Below are 20,140 nucleotides of genomic sequence, written 5' to 3'. Positions count from 1 at the left end.
GCCCCCAGTACTACTGGCTGACCTGAAGTTAGGAATCTTTAATCCAGGCTCCTTTATATGGAATACTGGTGATAAACCAGTATAGTGTACCAGTCTAGCAATGTAATAGAAGAAGACGCTGTGATGACAAGATGACATGGGCTCCTTAGTACAGGTGGCATTTTTACATAATGGCCCAATATCAGTTTATAATCAGAGGTGGTTGTGTATGGAGTTGCTGACAATTGTAGTGGAATCCCAGTCTTCTCTATTATGAATAGAGTCATAGGGTCATTAATATTGAAAACGCTGTGCACATCTGAAGCTAGCATTCTGTATGTAACAATTGTGGTTTGTTGCTGGTGATTTAAATGGATCAAGTGATTTTTGGGGGAAGGGCTGTGTTGCCTTTTGGAGAGTGCCTAATATGCTGATTGTTTCCACAATCTAAATATATTGAATTTTTTTTTTAAGGCTCTTTTTTAAATTAAGGTTGCAAAATTAAGCACTCAAAATGCTGAAATTTAGGCTGCCCATTCAACCTTAACTGAACCCCTGTATGCATTATGGTAGTCCTTAATTACATTAACACATTTGTTTTTCTTACAGGACCTGTCTCATTCAGTACATAGGAGGGATGGGACTGAATCAGGGTTGCATAGGGTTGTCTATAGAACTCCTGCCTCATTTATTGCACTAGTTGAAAGGTGTGTTCTGCAGAAAAAAGAACCCAGTGAGCTCACATTTTGCCAGTGAGGTTCACAGATGGTGGTTCTTCAGAGGTCAGCACTTAGGAATCTTGAGCTCAGTTCTAGGTTTTGGAGGGGTTCCAGACCCTTCTGCCCCGCCTCAGCTATTGTACCCTTGCCCTATCTCCTTGTTCATGCTGCCTGGGTACCTGTAGGTGGGGGCATTGGAATCATCTCCATTGATTGCCTGATGCCATGGCATCCCCTGAGCTCCCAGAGGAGCAATTGCAGGTAGACTCATGGGTTCAGAACCTGCAACCGCATAATACAGCATGTTCAGTTGCAGTGTGGGGATGGTGCCTGTGTGGTCTGGCTGGAAAGTAGGGGCTGTGTGGGAATGGAGCAGTGTATATATGGAATTTTCAGAGAATTTACATGCCAGACTCTTAATGATCCTCTACTGAGCATGTGCGTATTGAGATTGTCAGAAGTTTATAACTGGGCCAAATTTGGACAGATACTCATGGGGATGGCAGAAGGCATATCTTTGACACTCTGGCAAACCCCTCCCTTGACTGAGATTTCCAACAATATGGACGTAAGAATTCTTAAAGTGGACAAAATGACATCTTTCTCCCCAGTTTATAACAATGAAGAGGGTTAGGCAGCCTTAACTATAGCTGTTGCTGCCAGCACCCTCTAGAATAACAGTGTGAGATCTAGTAAGATCACAGTATCTTTCAAGTTTCAGAGTAGCAGCCGTGTTAGTCTGTATTCGCAATGCATCCGATGAAGTGAGCTGTAGCTCACGAAAGCTTATGCTCTAATAAATTTTAGTGTCTAAGGTGCCACAAGTACTCCTTTTCTTTTTGCGAGTATCTTTCAAGTATCAGAGGGGTAGCCTTGTTAGTGTGTATCCACAAAAACAACGAGTCCGGTAGCGCCTTAAAGACTAGCAGATTTATTTGGGCATAAGCTTTCATGGGTTAAAAAAACCCCAAGTCTTCAGATGCATGGAGTGAAAATTACAGAAGCAGGCATAAATATACTGACACATAAAGAGAAGGGAGTTACCTTACAAGTGAAGAACCAGTGTTAGCAAGGCCAATTCAGTCAGGGTGGATGTGCTCCACTCCCAATAATTGATGTGTATTTTCTTGGTATTGACACCTCAATATCTTTGTGTTCACTATTTGAACAAATTCAAAAAATGGGCTCACCATATTTATTATAGGTGGGTCTGCTTTCACCAACTATTACTAAGATTGCCCGATGCTTCTCATTGTGACCCTGTTTTCAGTTGCTTATAACTTTTGTCTTAACTGTTTGGGCTGAAATTTTCCATTCTGGGTGTCTGCCTCATGCTGAAGTATTTTAGAAAATTCAGCCAGAATAGTTTAGCTGTTTCTGAGAACAAGGCTAGGGGAAAATGTTTTGCCCTTGTTAAATTGTGGTGACCATTTCTTAGACACTCTGTTGCCCCATGCTTTGCAGTAGTGACTACAAATTTCACAGGGGGGGGCTGGTGGTTTGCGTGCCAAGGGTGTTCCTTTTGCCATCCCTGTGAAAATCTGCTTGAATTTGGCTAAGTTTTATAAGCTTTTTAAAAACTGCAGTTTGCTCATGCTCAGTATAGGCTTTAGATTTTAGCAGCTAAATTCCAGAAAGATTCTGTCTGCACTGGGCACATTCCAGTTTGGGGCTGAGCAGGATTTTACCTGTAATTGCAGCTCTGGGTTGCTGTGGGTGGTGCTGGGTCTGGGTCAGGTTACTGGAACTGAGATCAGGGAGCTTCTGAAAATATTGACTGACTGCTTGATAAGTGTGCACTGAAACGAGGCAAGGGGTCCTATGGAAAAAATGGTACATGATCACATATTTAAAGATTGTTTAACAGTGCAAACACACAAGAGGGCTGAGTTAAGATCTCACAGGCAACTTTAATTCTGGCATTTCTGAACTTTGGAGTGCTTGATTTTGCAACCTTAATGTTCTTTTAACATAGTTTTTTGTGTAATATTAGTGCAACTTGTGAGTAAGCTTTCTAGCTAACAGAAAAAACATTATTTTGCAAATTGATCAGTTGTTAGACAAGACTATATAAACTGTCAAAAGTAAAAAGTGGAGGGAATGCTGTAAATCTTAAGTTTGCTTTCCACACAAATGTGACTTTTGAATGCCATATGTACAGTCATATGCATGTAGAATTTCTCATACTAATTTGCTCTAATCTTTCAATTCTTACTAAATATTTATAAATCAGCATTTACACAGTAAGGCATAGGCTTAGACTTTTCTGCAGCTTAGCTCTGAAATGTTTGAGTGAAACTGTTACAGTTGGCCTGTAACCTAATTGGACTGGTATGTCAGAAAGTTTGTGGAATGGTTGCATTAGTTCAGAGCTACTTTGGTAATTGTGCCTGTGAAATAGAGAGAAGTAACATGATGGCTCTGAGTAGAATGAGTGAATAAATGTCACGTAGAAAATTGGGAAAACATCACAGGTTTTGTTTTTGCTTGTCTTTCTCCTTGTGGATGAATCACAGCTGGATTGAGTAAACACAATGTCCAGGTATTCCTTGGGGGAACTTTCAGCCAGCTGGGATTAACAGTTAGCATTTGTTTATGGGAGAGGATAAGCAAACAAATAAAACCACATTATATTTCATAGCAGAACATTAGAGTAAAAGGTGCTCCAAAGAACCACCCCAAAAATACATATTTAGGGCAAAACTTGAATTGCTCCTACTCAGATATGTTCAAACCTATTTTGCTAGTTCACAAACTCAACTCTGTTGAAATAGGAACATGGTTTTTGTTTACTCTTTCTATGCTGATGAAACTCTGATATTTCAGATATTGCGTTTCACAGATCTAATTGGTGATTTTTTTTTATATTCTGCCTTATCTGAGGCAGAGGAAACTGAGTGCTGATCACAGGACTCCTTCCTATGGTGCCTGATGCACAAGGCAGCAGGGAGAGAATGGACAGGATTAGCTAGGATCCCTTCCCATCAGTCCCACAGGTCAGAAGAAGAGTGATGGATGAGAAACATCTCTTCTTTTCAGCAGCCAGAAAGGGGTATAAGAGTTGGGATACACATTTAATTTTAAATAAAAGGTGTGCAATTATTTGCCTAATGTGTTTGTTCTTTTAGTGCAGTACTGCATAGAATGTACATTCAGGGGGAAACTTTTCAAAGGCAAAAGGGAAGTTGGGCACCCAGTTTGAAAATCTTTCCATTAAACTATCAAAATTAGCAGTTTACAAGGGCAAGTTACCTTAATTCTGTGGCCAACCAACTTTAAAAAAAAAAAAATCCCATTTCATGTAATGTAGGTATGGACAGGAGCAAAGTAGTGGTAAAGTGTCTTGACTATATGATACTGTATTGTGACGTGTCTTGAAGTTTAAACAGTATGTGATGACATTGACTTGCAATGATGCAGCTTTGTGATGCCAAGTCAAATTGCTAACCTTAATTTTGTGGTGCTCGGCCTCCATTTATTTTGTCTTTTCAAGATTGAGTATCCCTGTTCCAGGGTAGTAGTGGTTGGAATATTTTGGAGAACTTCAAGTAGCTTACAAAATAAGTATGTGCAACTGTCTAAATAGGACGGGGTTAGGGAAGGCTGGGCGTCAGAAGGAAGAAGCAGAATATTTTTCAGAACCCCAATTTGACCAGTCTTAGGGGTCATATATGAGAACTTGCATTTTTTTTTTAAGCCAAGTCCCACAAAAGCATACTGCCATGAGAGTATGCATATCAGTTGCACTCTGTTTTGCATTGAAATATAACCCTTTTCATTGGCAGGTGCTCTTGGTGAGCAGTAGTCGCCATCCAGATAGATGGATTGTCCCAGGAGGTGGCATGGAGCCTGAGGAGGAGCCCAGCGTGGCTGCTGTGCGGGAAGTCTGCGAAGAGGTATGTTCCCAACAAGAATAGAACACCTGGAATCACTCTGTGGTTGGTAGTTGGTTCTGTTTTCTTCTTCTTTTCCATTCTTGTTTTTCCTTTCCTTCCCTTCCCTTCCCCTGCTGCCAAAATAATCTGCATGTGGTGATAAATATTTTCAGCCTGTTGGTTCATTTTTCAGTATCCCGGCAATTTATTTACAGGTACTAATAGTGCTTGCATTGTTATTGACAGAGTCTGTTACTGTACTTTTCTATCTTCATATCCTTAAGGGTAAAAATCATTTAAAGCCAAGTGCAAAGCTCATGTGTAATAGAGGACTGACTACAGTTCTATAAGTGTATTACTTCTAAACTGAACACTACAGGATATGTTGGGCGCAAGACAGAATATTCTCATCACAAATAGAATTAAGATTGATTGATTGGGGGTCTTGGTATCTATTTAAGAAACTTACAGATGTATGTCTAATCTTTTTCCTTCATCTAACTGTGAAAAATACATAAAATTTCTTTCGTAATATGGGCATGGTATGTCTCATAGGTCCCCCAAAAGCTATACAATGATTTAAGTTTGACTGTCCCATCTCGTTTCTTGCTGTGAAGAGACAATCTTTTCCGTTCCTGGTCCTGCCTTAACTTTCAGTAGTCTTTTGTGTCCTGTTTGTTTTGTATCTAATAGATTGATACAGTTCCTGGCTACTGTTACTAGAATTTCAAATGTCTTTTCAAATGGTTGCTGGTGCTTTTCCTGTACACACCCCAAATATAATGCAGGTATCCTGTTTTTTTAAAATAAAGAAATAATGTTGTGTTAGTGTTAGGTGGGAGAAAACAAAGGTGTGGTGTTAAGACGATGTTTGCAGAAACAATAGGTTTGAAGACAAGATAGTTGTGGGAGGAGGAGAAGAAAGGGGCAGGGTCATGCATGATGCCAAAGTTACAGACAGTGGAAGAAAATAGGAAATGAGAAGAAAGGTAGTACAGTTGTTTAAAAAAGGCTCTCTTGTTCAAAAGAAGCACTGCCTTTTATCTGAGACCTTCAACTGAAAGAAGTTAAAATAAAGCTATATTGTTTTAGGTTGAATTTTACATTGCATAGTTAATAAAATGCAGTTTCTTAAAAAAACAGCTTCAGAAAAGACCTGTCCTTACAGAATTGTCCATGAGTTAGTATAGAAGTTTTTAATGGTACCTTTCAAATCATTGAGGCCCATTTATTGGGGAATAAATTAAAATAGTGTTTTGGCCCAATAAACAGATTTTGTTTTGTTTTTTAAATCCTGTGTGGATATCCAGAGACTGGCCATGAAAATAATTAGAGGCATATAAAGACTTCTTATCATTTAGCTCTCTCTCATATGGGACTGCTCTAGAAGAAGAGGTGACAGGTATACAGAATTATATAGAGAAAGTAAATTGAGCACTCCTGTAGACTCTTCTTCAGTGAGAAGAATGAGGTACATTCAATTAAATTAAAAGGCAACACATTGAAAACTGATAAAAGATTATTTTACATAACACACATGATTTCTAACAGTGAGTTCCACAGATTAGCCGAAGCCAAGAGCTGTTCAGGGGTTTGGGAAGGATTAGATGTTCATATAGATAGCAAGGGGGTCCACAGTTGCATAAAATAACACTTAAAATGTTTTTGTAAGGGTTATAAATCATCATGCTACAGAGCATAAGTCACCAGCTAACTGATGAGAGTTTGGAGGAAACTTCCCCCATAGGCAGTTTATTTCATATCTGTCAACTATAGAATTTCTTGCATTGTCCTCTGAAGCGTCTGGAAATGGCTGCTGTCAGACAAGATGCTGAACTAAGTGGTCCCCTGGTCTGGTCTAATACAGCAGTTCCTGTGTTCTGTGTATCTATTCAGATGTCCTCAAAATCTACATATCAGAATTAAAAATCCTTATGTATACCACCTGCTGTGTAAACTCTAAGCCTCCTAATATCAAAATGTTTTTCCTATTTAACTCTTCCAAAAAAATCTGTATTAGGAAGTAACTGCCATTTTTTTTAAAATTAACTAACCACACAATTGGTACCCTATTTAATTCCTGTAAAAGAAGTGGGTTCATGTACCTCTGAAGTACTTAAAAATCAACTAAAATATTGCAAGTATTTGAAGAATGCTTGAGAGTTTTTTTTTCTCAAAAATGTCCACACCTGCTTCCCCTCATATTATGCTTTGTGCTGAAAGTCAGATAAGGTTAGAGCCGAGATTATCTTCCTCCCCCAGTTGTGTAGTGAGGAGGATTGTGGGGCAGGGTATTGAACTTTGTACTTTGTTCACCTTCTTTGTGTAACTAGGCCCATGGCATTCGGTTTCAAATGCCGGTGGGGTTAATTGTGCTTGTGAAAATCCTTGGCAGCACCCAGGCGTCTTTCAGAGCAATTATTTGCTTGTATACCATGGAAAGAATAAAATGGTTATGTTTTAAAAAGAACCTCTCTTCCCAAAGCCCACTAGTTCTTCTGAAGTCTATTTTTGTTGGGGTGTCTTTTTGTTTTGTTTTTTATGATGGTAGCATTTTTCATCTGCTCACGTCTTTGAAATTGAGGAGAAACTACTCAGTTTTCTTGTTCCCAAGCTGTAACATGGCACACTGAACTTTGAGCTGCTACTAATCAAGAATACAGCAAAATATGATGCTGGCAAAAGACAAATGGTGAAGTTTAACAAGGCTAGTGAAAAATGTTCTACTTGGGGACACAGCCCTGCTTTATGAAGAAATCACTATTAATAATTAAGCTATTTGATATTGAAGTCAAAGGTTCATTGAGCAGATCCATGGCTTCACCTTTCAAATCCTAAAATAAGTCTGCATTGGCCGTCCCTTTCTCTGGCAGCTGAGAGCCTTGGAGAAGCTGCTTTCTTTCCATGACAGCTCAGTGGTTGAAAGGAAGCCTTGGAATGGGCTCCATTTTCAGTGAAGAAACTGGTTTGGGCTGGCTGAGATAATCCCCTCTTACTCAGCCGGTGTTCGCTTGCTCACATGTATTGCTGCTGAATGAGACTGTAATTCAAACTGTGGCAGCCTAGCAGGGTTGAGTTGCTTTGAGTGAAGTACCTGCCTGCTTGAATGCTGCTCAACAAACATCAAAAGTGCCAAAAGGAGCAGGGTTACAGGAACAGCTGACCACTGCAGCACGCAATTGTATTTCTAGTGATTTCAGATTCCACCTCTGCCCTCAATCTATCAAATGCTGACATGATGAAGACTCGTTTCTAAATGAACTTCAGAAGAGTGATCTATTGCATGTAGACAGGTTTCAGAGTAGCAGCCTTGTTAGTCTGTATTCGCAAAAAGAAAAGGAGGACTTGTGGCACCTTAGAGACTAACAAATTTATTGGAGCATAAGCTTTCGTGAGCTGTAGCTCACGAAAGCTTATGCTCCAATAAACTTGTTAGTCTCTAAGGTGCCACAAGTACTCCTTTCCTATTGCATGTAGTTACCTGGTACAGGACTATATGATCACTGCAGCAGCTGATTATAACGTCTTAATTCAGTGAATGTAATCATTAAATGCTACTTAGCTGTATTTGTTTAGATAGTCTGCAAATCAGATTCCAATATATCAATTATAATTGTGCAAGGTATAATACTTACACAGAATTACAGAAAATATTAAATCTCAGTTTTATGATCACAGAACTACTTTGTGTGGTGCTAAAATGCTAGCCTGGGGGCCTGTCATATGATGGACATAATCTGTTACTGGACTTGGGAAGCTGAGGTGCCCAGTTTGGAACACTAATTTGGCAGAGGCTGTGGTCCATAGTGATGGCTTATCAGAGTATCAGTTGCCTGGAACTCAGGACTATTGTGTAAGCCTTAAATGAATTCACCTCATCGCTTGATTTTAGAAATTTTTGAAGGGCAATAATTGGATTGTTGTGTTATGGGGGCACTAGTAGGAGCTCCTTTCTGATGAGAATTGATCCCTAGACATTCTTGGGACAGCTGCATCTGCCTCCTACATATAGGGATTGGCTGAGCAGGTAGACCCTCCTTTGCAGCCCACCTCATGGGCTGCTACGGATTCATGGCTCCTTGGGCCTGCAGGAACTTTGGCAGCCCACCTGACAGGTTCCCCAGGATTCCAGGACCTCGGCTGGCTATCTCTCCACCTAGTTCCCTGGGCTGTCCACCTGGTTGTGAGTCTTCCCTAATGGCTGGCTACCCAGCTCTCTGGGCTGCCAACCTGATGGGCGGGTGCCCTAGGGTGCAAGGGAACTGGCTGGAGATGTTGGGGAAATTCCATTTCAGGTCTCCTGAAATGAACTTTTTTCAATTGTTTCTGTTCCATAGGAAAATGCATTTCTGACGTTTTGTTCAGATCCAGAATGAAAACCTTTCCTGTAGGAAATTTCACATTTCTGAAAAGCAACTCTGGTTTCTACACAGTTCTACATTTAAATATAATAACGTTATGCGGCCACTTTCACTTTTTTCCCTCACTATTTGAATTCATCAGTTCATGAGAGGCTGTTTTATCTTTAATTTGCATCAGCTAATTAAATATTTGATGTGAATTCCAACACCAGTTTTACATGTAAGAATAGAGCATATGAAGAATTAGAAAATCTGCTGTCTGCACAGATGCATTTGAATTTCGCACGTCTCCAGTTCCATTGTAGTACAATTAACCTTGAATTATAATTAGCTTATCACAGTTAACATTGTGGTATGTAAATGCCTTATTCACCAATATACAGAAATACAAGCACTCAGACTTTAAATATTGGGTGTCACTATGAAGATTTCCAGGCTGTTGAACTGAAGCTGTAAGGACCCCATGTGTTTATAAGAACTGATTTGAATCTGCAGGTGGCAAACATCAGTGGTAACTTAAAATGTACTTTTCATCTGCTAAAAGAAAAGGAGTATTTGTGGCACCTTAGAGACTAACAAATTTTCATCTGCTGTAACCTTCATTGTTAGCAAAATTAATTGCTAAATGAAGGGTAGGGTAGGGTAGGATGGTTAGAAACAGTAATGGAGAACTCTAAATTTTAAACTACCCTAACTAATCCTGTGTTCTTGAAAGCTGTGGTTACAAGGTATTTAGCACATCTGGCACATAAACATTCATGTGTCCCTTCATGCTTTGACTTGTGGGCTCTAAAGTTTTACATTTTTGTACATAACTGCACTCAGAAACTCAGAAACAAAATAAAAATAATAATTTGTAAATCATTTGTAAATTTCACTTTCATGGTAGGGATTGCACTACAGTACTTCTGTATATTTGAAAATTTAGAAAAACATCCAAAATATTTATAATTTAAATGGGTATTCTATTGTTTAACAGTACGAATAAAACTGTGATTAATTGCAACTATTTTAATCTTGTGATTAATTGTGATTTTTTTAAAAGTTTGTGCTAATTTATTGTAATAGATATTGTAAGGTTAGGCCATATAATAGGTTGATATTTTAAATTTAATTTAAATACATGTATTTAAAATTATACTTAATTTAAATAAAAAATCCAATTTAAATACATGTGCGATTTTTTTAATCTATAAATTTGATTATCCACACGTCTATGGTAGTTATAAGATAGCAGAGAAGCAAGTCCACAGATTTGCATTCCCAACAATATGAGTAAAGGAAAGGGTAAAACAAACATTTTGCCTAAGAAGCCCTTAAGGATGTATTTGGTCCTATTCTGAATCGCAAACTTCATATCTTGTAATTCACCACCAGTATATTTGATTGAAGCTGTACTGTAGATAGGATTCAATCGACTTTACCTGAGGTTTCTCACTCTAAAGTTTTCTAGTGTGGACTCAGCCTTTGAACCCAAGTAGACCAAAGTAAAACAATTGAAATCCCAACCCACATTTTCTTCAGCTCAGATGCAAGGAAATAAAAGCTTTCTGTAGAATAGGTGATGTTGCTGTAGACTGCTTTTTGCATCTGACACACAAACTTATTTTCAGCTTTGAAACCGAAGCCAGCTGATCTTAGAGAGCTTCAGCCCTTTTTCCCTTTATTTTAAGCAAGTTTTATCTGGGCTCAAACTGTGCTGAGCATGTCATTCTGTTCAATTCCCCATATAAGAGCTGTTTGAACATTGAGGGTATCTCGATATGTGGGTGTCAAATTGATTTTTCTCTTGAAGATGGATCCCAGGCTTTTGGGGCTCGTGCTACAGTTACATCATCCCTCTGGTGATTATGCTTTTTTCATGTGAATTGACTGCTTGCAACATTTGCTTCCTGTTTTTACAAACCTTGCTGTCACACTGGAAATAAGGAAATGAGCTGAGCTGTAGTTAAAAACATTAAACTGCCTTCTTCTGTTTGTACTTTCTCTAGGCTGGAGTGAAAGGGACGTTAGGAAGATTAGTAGGAATTTTTGAGGTAAGTTTATTGAAATATCTGTTCAGGTTGTGAAGTCTTGCTGCAGAAATGTCATTTTAGTGAAGCTTCTTTCTAAGCTTGCAGCGGTATGCATTTTGGCCAAACTAGACAACCAGATTTGGAGAAAAAGCACCACCTTGTGTGGCCTGATTTTTCTCCTTCCCCCCCCCCCCCCCCCCCCCCGGAGATGCTGAGTGCTTAGTTTCTACTTCAGTTGGAATGGCTGGTGATCAGCAGCAATTAAAAATCAGATCTCTTATTAAATAACGCCATTCACCAGCAGTGAAGAGCAAGACTTCATGGAATAGTGTTGGGCCTATTTATTGTGTGTGGACTATTGTATGCTATTTCATTCTAATGCCACTTATTGTATTCCCTTGATTTTATACACTAACCCTTTCTGAACAACTTCCTTGATCTTGAAATGGGAGACCACTGATTGTAGTTCTGTAGACTAAATAAGGTCACTCCTTAAAGGAAGGCTTGCACTATCCTACCTTCTCGGTGCTGCTTTAAGGTCATGTCTCTCATCTCCCCCCCAAAAAAAATGGTTTAGGATTTTATTTAGGTGTTGTTGTCTTGACTGCTCTGCCATAATCCTGTCCATTTTGCCTTTCAGAATCGGGACAGGAAACACAGAACATATGTTTATGTACTTATTGTCACAGAAGTGTTGGAAGACTGGGAAGATTCTGTCAATATTGGTAAGACCTTCATGCTTGTTAGCATTACTGGTGTATGTCCTCCCTCTCGTACAGAAGCATGCCAACTCCCCGCCCTCTACTGTAAGTGATTGTTAGAATAGTTGAATTCTTTTGAAAGCAAAAATGTGATCATGTTGTTGATTCCTTCTTCCTTCCCTGGTCCTTTAAGAGTCGTCTCAGTAGGTTTATATAGAGACTCATGTTTTATCTAATTCTTGCACTTTTGTTTGACCACTCACTCCTAAAAGCTGTGCATTTAAATCCTTATCAGATCCCCAAATGAAAATGAGTTTGTCAGTATAATTCCTGCAGGATGTTTGTCAACACTCTTAAAAGCCCATGTATAATTGGGCTCATCTTTCAGGCTCTCATCAGAAGAGGTCTCAGTACAAAGAGACAAATGCTGTACAAGAAGACTGAGATGCCTTGGGGGGAAAAAGCACTTCCGCATGCTAAGCCAGGTTCCGGAGAGTGCCATCATTTCCTCCTTGTCAGGAGCATATCATTTAAAAAGAGAAAATTGTTGGATGATAGAGTTCAAAATTTGTTATGAATTCCCTTAAAATCGGTGGTGGTGTTATATTTTTCAGTCCCACTCAGAAATCATGGAAATAACATTTTAAAAAAATCTCAATCCAAAACCACCACCAATTGGATGGTGGATTTACTACCCTAATGATACATCTTTTGTGGAACGTTGGAGCCATCTGTGTTACACTTGGCTAGGGGGATCCTTCAGTCGCTTTGAGATCAAAAGACTAATCAGAGAAGTCTCTTGGGATTTTTGAATTGGCATTGGGCTACAAGCCCACTTCATTATTCCACTTTAATCACAGTTGACGTGGACAGAATGCTAGTCAACAGTAAAAACTTCACAGAAGGGATAAATGTCTATCTTTAGCTCTCTTATTGCATTTACTAATTTATTCCTCTACCCACAGGAAGGAAAAGGGAATGGTTTAAGATAGAAGATGCTAAAGAAGTTCTGCAGTCCCACAAACCAGTGCAGGCCTCATACTTTGATTCCTTGAAACAAGGCTGTTTGGCAAACAACGGCACTCCTGTCATGACCACTTCATACACTGACTCTAATGAGACCTCCGTCTCTGACATCAGATGACTGAAGACGTCCCTATAAAAGAGAGATTTTTGGAAAATAGACTGAAACGTGGATTTCTCTCCTCCTCCCTCTCCCACCCCCTTTCACATGCCTCCTCTGTTGAACAAGGCATGGGCAACAGCCTGTGGCAAAGCAAGTGTTAAGAGTGTTGCAGTTTAGTGCAAGGTGGGGTGTTTTGCTTTTTTGGATATGTATTTTGTAAAATACATTTTGTGCATGAAGTGCCCCTTTCCCTTTACACCGCTACTCTGGCCTGGAGAGCGACGCTGCTTGTTTCGCCTCTGCCTTGTGTTCTGAAGTGTTCCCGTATGTGTCATCCCAGCCATAGCCAGACATTTTTCTTTTTTTTTTAATTGGACTGCAAGTGTGAGATCAATTCTTTAAGTCTTAGTCTGTACTGTAAGGTGCTGTTCAGACCTGTGATGGTCACTTTCAGCGCATATGTATAAACTATTTTTTTTAGATGGAGGAATCTAACTTTTTAATTTTGCGGGAATTTTTTAAAACCTGGGCTTCTTGTGAAAAGAGGGTTTCATAATTAGTCAGTTTGCCTTGTTTTTTTAATACGAAACTTTTTGTGACCATGCTAGTGGCTGGGCCAGTTTTCTCCTCCATAAACCCCTGAAATTTAGGGCAGTGACATTTTAAGATCAGAGTGAAGTTTTGATCACCTTCAGACATCCCTGGTGCTCAGTTCCTTCTACAGATTCAGCCAACATTTCTGGTTTTATATTAGAATTAAATGCAAGAAATTGGTCTTTACTGCCCAGCCAAAAGCAAACAGTCTCAGAAACTTCGATAGAAACTGAATTTTGGCCTCAATGGTAGAAATCAGGGATTCAAAGTGGGGTTAAGATCTAACCAACTGGAGCTTCAAGCACCAATGCTGCCCTTCTGTTTTGGAATTTTTTCCCATCTTGCTGGTGTCTCTTCTTGTCCACATGCCTTACACTGTGCTCAACTGGCTATTGTAATTTGTGCTAAAGCATCGGATTGTACTTATTGAGTGTCATTGCACAAATCCGTGCGGGGCGTCCCTGAAAAGAAGTCTTGGGGGAAAAAATTCAGATGTTGAATCTCTCTTGTATGAGGCGTTGCAGCACTTATAATTGCACCACAGAGCATACTCAGAATGTTAAAAACTTATCATCCTCTGTGACAAAGGTACAGCTGGCTCCCAAGCAGAAATGCTAGTGTGGAGAAGTACATCATTTAATAGGATAGTTGCCGTGATGCATTGGCACACTTCATGGTTCTTTTTGTTTGTTTTGTTTTTTATTGATGTAAGTTTCATGCTGTCTTGATTTGCCAACAGTGTTGTCTAGTTGGGAAATAAAATGGAAAGGGTTGGGGCTGGAGGGTGGGAGGGTAGGGAAAGGGTTGGGAGGGGCATTAGTTAATCCCTGGCTTGGGACAGGAGCTAGTTGCTGCATTTGGTAACTTCTCCTTTCTCAGAGCATAGCCAAGATGTGAAATTAAATCTGCAGTACTCTTCCTTATATTTAACAGAAATTATTCTAATAAATACTCTTCAAGAGCATTCTTTCTTCCCATTAAGCACTTATAATATAAAATTCTGATAGAAGTATCCCTGGAGCTGAGGTAAATGGGAATTGGTATTTTCACTACTTTGGCAAGAGGCTGTTCAGTTTGAGATCCCATTCTGTTCCTTTACTTGTTCTCCTTACTTTAATCCGTATGGGACAGCAAGGCCAAAAGCAGTGCCAGTGATCACCAACATGAAAAAGCACATAAGAAAAGCCCGAGAGGCATTATTCAAGTAGTTTGAAACTGAGCATCTGGAATTCAGCCTAAATTACACCAGTTCTGTTCACTTCAACTTAGAAACAAATGTACAGTCCCTTCTTAGTCTTTGTTGATCAGCCTGAACATAACTTTGAAAAGGGCTTGAAAAATATATCCAGAAATGGACAAGAAAGTAAAAGAATCTGCTCTTTCCGAGCCATTAGCAGGCCTAACACAGCCATCTACTGCCTTCAATTGAGTTTTTGTCCTTCACTGTATAGATTAATACATTACAAATGCTTTGCAAGAAAGCAGCTGGTACTCCTGAAAGAGTAACTGCAGTTTTAATATCAATAGCATGCACATTTTTGTTTCCTTAAATCTAAAAATGTTTTTATAGGGCTGTTAAACTGACACTTTAGGGTAGAATATTGTTAATGACTTGCTAGTGGCTTCTTTGTTTGGGTCAGAAAAATAAATTGTGCCAAGAAAGTATTTTAATGTGGCATGAATTGATGCTATTAATGCAATTATGTTGAGTGGCTGGTGTTATGCCTTATTAACTGGAAATAGAAGATTGAGCTCCTGGGGTGGAAGTAGTCTTTATTCAAAAGCCGTGTACTTAAAACAAGCCTTGTTCCTGACTTACATAAATCTTTTCCCCCTTAACACCACATAGAATTCACATCTCCCCAATATCTCAGGTTCTTCTGTAACAATCGTATAGCCGTGTGGTATATCCATGTAAGTAATCTTATCCAAAATGACACTAAATTGATTTGGGACTCACAATTGAGCTACCTTTCATATGCAAACACATTAGGATTTTAAGATGGGGGCTCTGGCAGCTGTTGTCAGCATGCTGTCAGTTAAACCACTCCAGAGCGAGTCTGACTGACCCAGTGCACAAAATGGCTTCCGAACTAGATTAGGACTTCCGGCATTGCTAAGACCAGTGTTTCTGAACATGCTAGCAAGGGTGGAAATTGTTAGCCCACAAAACAGTGTTCTGTATTGACTCACTCTAAATCTAGAGCTAGGATGTGTCTCAGACCTTCACTTAACCAGGACAGATGCTGGTTTAACCGCCTGGTGCAGACATGTCCTGCAGTGTAGTTCCTTCTTGATTGGCATTGGATATTAGCCAATATGATCTTGGGTGCCCTCAAACCAGAATAGGGGAGAAATTTCTAGATTTGGTTTTAGAAATCTTTTGAGGTTGTTACAGTCTGGGAAGTCTGGAGCTACAAAGCTCCAGCCACAACTATGAAGGTTTCGATGTGTTTGCTTCGGGTCAGAATTTTCCACCTCTCATAGACACCAGGGCTTCGTTATTGTGTGTGAGTATTAGGTTTTCTTCATCACCCCTGAACCCAGGATTCTAAATCAGAGGCCTGGAATTCAGTGCAGACCTTGATAGTAGAGTAAATTCACTCACCTGATCATTTTTCCCAATGTTTTGCCAGCTGAACCATTATTCCGTGCATATATAAGGAGGAGATACTCACTGAGGTGCTGGGAGGCAAGACTGCTTACAGGGGAGGAGAAGTTGCTGGATATTGAGATCTTGAAATAATGGTTTTCCTTTTGCATCCTACAGCAGGGCTCAGGGTTGGAGGGCGATGGTGATGCATGGGCATGGAGACATAGGGCTTGTCTACATTAGGGAAACTTGGCAAACATTTTCCACTGTCACACATGCTGATGCAACTCCACCAAAGTTAGCCAAGTTGGGAGCCATAGTCTAGATGGGCTGCAGGCTGCCCACCTGCATTTTAAGCACATGGGCCAGATTGTCAAAAATCCCCCTGGGAGCCTATCTCCATCTTTAGGCACCTAACAATCTTTTGAAAAGCTGGCTCCATGTCACTTAACCTTGCTCAGAGCAGTTTTAACTGACGTGGCAGCCAGAGGGTCCTTGCATTTATGGTGCCAAATGTAACTAACCCTGGCAGAGCTGAAGTAGTGTTAGCAACAGCGTAGAAGAGGCTTGAATAGAGAATAGCCCTCCTCTTAGAAGGAGGAAGTATGTTTCAGGCTCTTGGAATTATTTCTCAACCCCTGTTTTGGTACAGTGGAACAGTGATTTTTTTTGTGGCATTTTTGTGCTTTAGTATCACCATTTAGAAAGTCTGTGTGAGTAAAATAAATACATTACCTTGGAGTCTTTGGAACTAGTTTAATTGTAAATCTTTTTTTTGCTTTAACCTTGAGTTAATTAACTTATATTCGGGCTTTTTAAAAAGAGAAAAGTCCATCTTAGCAGTAAACAAAACTGCATCATCCTTGTATAAAGTGATTAGCTTGATTTCCCCCCCCCCCCTCCCCCCCCCCCCCCCCCCCGGTTTTTGTTTTACATACAGGGCAGTCTCTCATTATTCTCCCCACTTCTTCTCTGTATATCTAAGTTTCTTACATTCTTAGCCGTAATTTTATTTTTTCCCTATTAATCTATATGCCGCTATGGCTAGCAATCTCTCATCTTGTCTCCCCCCCGCCCCATCTCCATTCCCAAAAATGTATTGTCCTTGGCCATTTTTACTTCTGAAATAAATTTGCCAACCACAGTGGTGAGTGCCACTGCAATATGTCATCTCGGTAGCGTTCTGGTTATTTCAAGCCTGACACGGCAGATTTAGAATGTGATCCCTGGAGAAAACAGTTACCTCTGTGTTTTGGGTTTGGTTTGGTTTTGGTTTGGTTTTTTTTAACCAGGGTAAAAGTGTAAATGGTTTCCCACATCTGCCACTTAGCCTGTTTTAAAAGCCTTCTGAAAATCAATCACTGAAGCACATGGGAAGTTAGCACTCCCACACTAGTCAAAATTAAAGGAAATCATGGGTGGCAATGACTACGGAGTTACTGCTGATGGTAAAAACCCTAAATGTTTTACTGGGAGAGTAACTGATTTTAAAAAGAAAAATGCAGCCACGCTCTCCCTGCTCACTTGGTTTTGGCCATCTGTCACACAGAAATGTCCTCAAGCCACACTGTTCTTCGGTCATGGGGAAAAACTAGTGGTAAGCTATAGACCAGCTTTCCACTGAACGGGTAGTACTCTGTGCTCAGGCCTTTCTGTATCTTCTGTGTGAATGGTTTCCCTCATCTCACCAGGACAGACTTTATTAGGAAGTCTTGCCTCCTGGAATCTGAACATAAAAGGGTTTTCAGCTGAGACTTTAGTTCTGAGTATTGCCTTTTCAGTATGACTCTCTGCTTGATGGGGATGCTGAAGTCCCCATGCCCATGAGAGGTTTCGGATGGACTGTGCGAGCTTCATAGTTTGGGGCTCTGTCCGTGAGCTATACAACAGACTGGGCTGTTGCTGGCTTGAGGAGCAAGCATGTCTACATTTGGGTCTCCTGTGTGACAGTGTCGGGCGGGCAAAGTGTCTTTGAGAGAAGGGTATAGATATCCTTCTGAATAATTAGACTTGGAACTCAGATGTTAGAACAGTTTACCCCTAGCAATGCCAGAATACTGATGCTTTCCTTCAGGCAGTATTTTCCCAGGTGCAAGCTTTAGTCTGATTTGACTGCTGTGATTGTCTACTTGAAACCAGCAGGTATTTGTACTTCAGGATAATAGAATAAAAATGGTTGAGTTGCTGGAAAATCAGTTACCCAATACATTAGTTCTTCTAAAGAGTAAAACTTGGAGGGGAAGGGGAATCTACCTGCCAGATTAAAAAGTGTACTCTGAGCCTCTGGTGTAGATTTTTCTCTCCTCTTTTGTTCCTGTTTTTTTGTGGGGGATTTTAAATTGTTAAAATGATCTGTGTTTGGATTAGACATGCCCTACATAAATTATTGTACATACTTATAAGTACCTTTGGAAGACATGTTAAGATGAAACTGAAGATCTTCGTATTCTCAAGCCCCAGCAGGTAGTACGTTTTACTTGGAGACTCGAAGAGGAGAATTAAGGGATTTTTTTTTTTTTGGGCTGATGATCCTGCAAACTGGCAGGTGGAGTTGCCAAGAGTAAAGCTAGGTATCTTCTGATCTCCCCACAAAGATGGATTTATTCATTTTTTGATTTTAGACCCATGGCTTACTGAGATGTGCAAAATCCAATATTTTACACAGCATGGGGATGAGGTGGGAGTTCATGCTTTTTTCATCTTGCTTTATGGCAGCTTTGTACAGAGGAACTACTTCCTATAATCACTGGAAAAACCGTTTTATTCCTGTTCTTGTCACATTACATACCATCTAGAAACTGAAGCCCGAAATACTGCCTCCGAGACCATGGTACCCTTGCTCCTTTCTTCAGTGTTGGAGGAACTTAGGAAATATGAGTGTATGGCATGTGCATCTCTAAGTGTCTTGTGTGACAAAACCTTGATTAAAATATACTTTGTAAAGTAAAAACTGGAGTGTAAAACTTTAAAGAATTCAAAACACCTTAATTGGATTAAATTAATAAGACTGAGTGGGATTGATAGTGTGACAATTCGTGTGTGTGTGTGTGTAGGGCTTGGGATCCTGAAAGATGTGAATGCTGAGGACCTGATCTCTTTCCCCCCCCCCCCATGTCTTTATTGATGAGTTGCAATGATGGGACTACGCTCTCATAATTAAGATTGGAGTCTTATTTTAGATAAAATACTCAACCTCAGCACAACTTCACAACTGTAAAATCCCCAGGTGAAGCTGTAGAAGATTTTTCTCTTGAAATTAGACACCATAGTTGGCATAAGTCTGTGATCGTCTCCTGTAAAAGGAAGGTATCTGGAGCTGTTGAAGATCTATCCTGCTAGATAGCGTTGAAGTAATGGGTTAATATTAGTGATGAATTGTGTTGACCGATTAATTTAAACCTAATGAGTGGGGATAGAAATGTTGAATCTAGCAAAGGGATATTGGTGACTCAATAAGCTCTTTTAACACTAGTGTTTGGAACGGATGAAAAAGTAAAACCTTAGTCATGGGAGTTGATGTTTTTGGGTGTTTTTTTTTAAAATCTCTAACTATATTAGATGCAGATCTGAGAAATAAAACATTGGCAGACCATGCATAAGTTCTTGATTGAAAACACTTCTAATATGCCACTTCTTGCCTAGAGAGGTTGGTCTAGGTATGCTCTTGCATTATGTGAAACTATTGGATAGATGGATCTGTGGTTTTTATTTGAGGAAAGTCCTGAATGAGGTCCACGTAGTTCTCTTTGCAGCTTGAAGGTGGTATATTTTATAGCCAGATGGACACTTGTGTTTGCATCCACTGCTCTTTTGCTTCTGTCAAAATGGGCACTTTGGGATTTGCTTTCTTTTTTACGAGGAGGAATTGGTTCCTCAGTCTGAAGTTGGTTATGACTGTAATTGTAATATGGGTGCTGGAGAGGCAGATACTGAGTTTGGGTGTCCCCTTTGCGGCGACTGTGTTGCAAAACGAAATTGCCATGCCGGGGCCAATGCTGAAGTAGTGCAATGTGCTGCTATGGTGGGGATTGAAGTTCAAGCTCTTTCGCTTCTAGATCAGCAGAGGCTAGTGTGGGAATGTGCTCCAAGATGACCTGCCTCGGGAGGATTGTGGCCAGTCCTCAGTGAGGACTGTTGCCATTGGAAGTAGGAGATGGGATCATTAGACTAGGGGAAA

At 40.0% G+C, this 20,140-nt stretch overlaps 1 protein-coding gene across 3 annotated transcripts in view; it reads left to right on the top strand.

Moving 5' to 3' along the window:
* Positions 1-15,126, top strand: part of NUDT3 (nudix hydrolase 3) — a 31,125-nt gene extending 15,999 nt beyond the window's left edge. For all 3 annotated transcript variants that reach the window (XM_038380349.2, XM_038380351.2, XM_038380350.2), the window contains 4 exons: positions 4,484-4,594; positions 10,926-10,970; positions 11,590-11,674; positions 12,616-15,126. In XM_038380349.2, the coding sequence (XP_038236277.1) occupies positions 4,484-4,594; positions 10,926-10,970; positions 11,590-11,674; positions 12,616-12,794 (420 nt within the window). In that variant the 3' untranslated portion in view covers positions 12,795-15,126. The remainder of the gene's footprint in view (positions 1-4,483; positions 4,595-10,925; positions 10,971-11,589; positions 11,675-12,615) is intronic.
* Positions 15,127-20,140: the final 5,014 nt, after the last annotated feature.

The sequence above is a fragment of the Dermochelys coriacea genome, chromosome 21, assembly GCF_009764565.3.
Source record: "Dermochelys coriacea isolate rDerCor1 chromosome 21, rDerCor1.pri.v4, whole genome shotgun sequence".
Lineage (NCBI taxonomy): Eukaryota > Metazoa > Chordata > Testudines > Dermochelyidae > Dermochelys > Dermochelys coriacea.
This window is presented reverse-complemented; position numbering and strand designations above follow the sequence as displayed.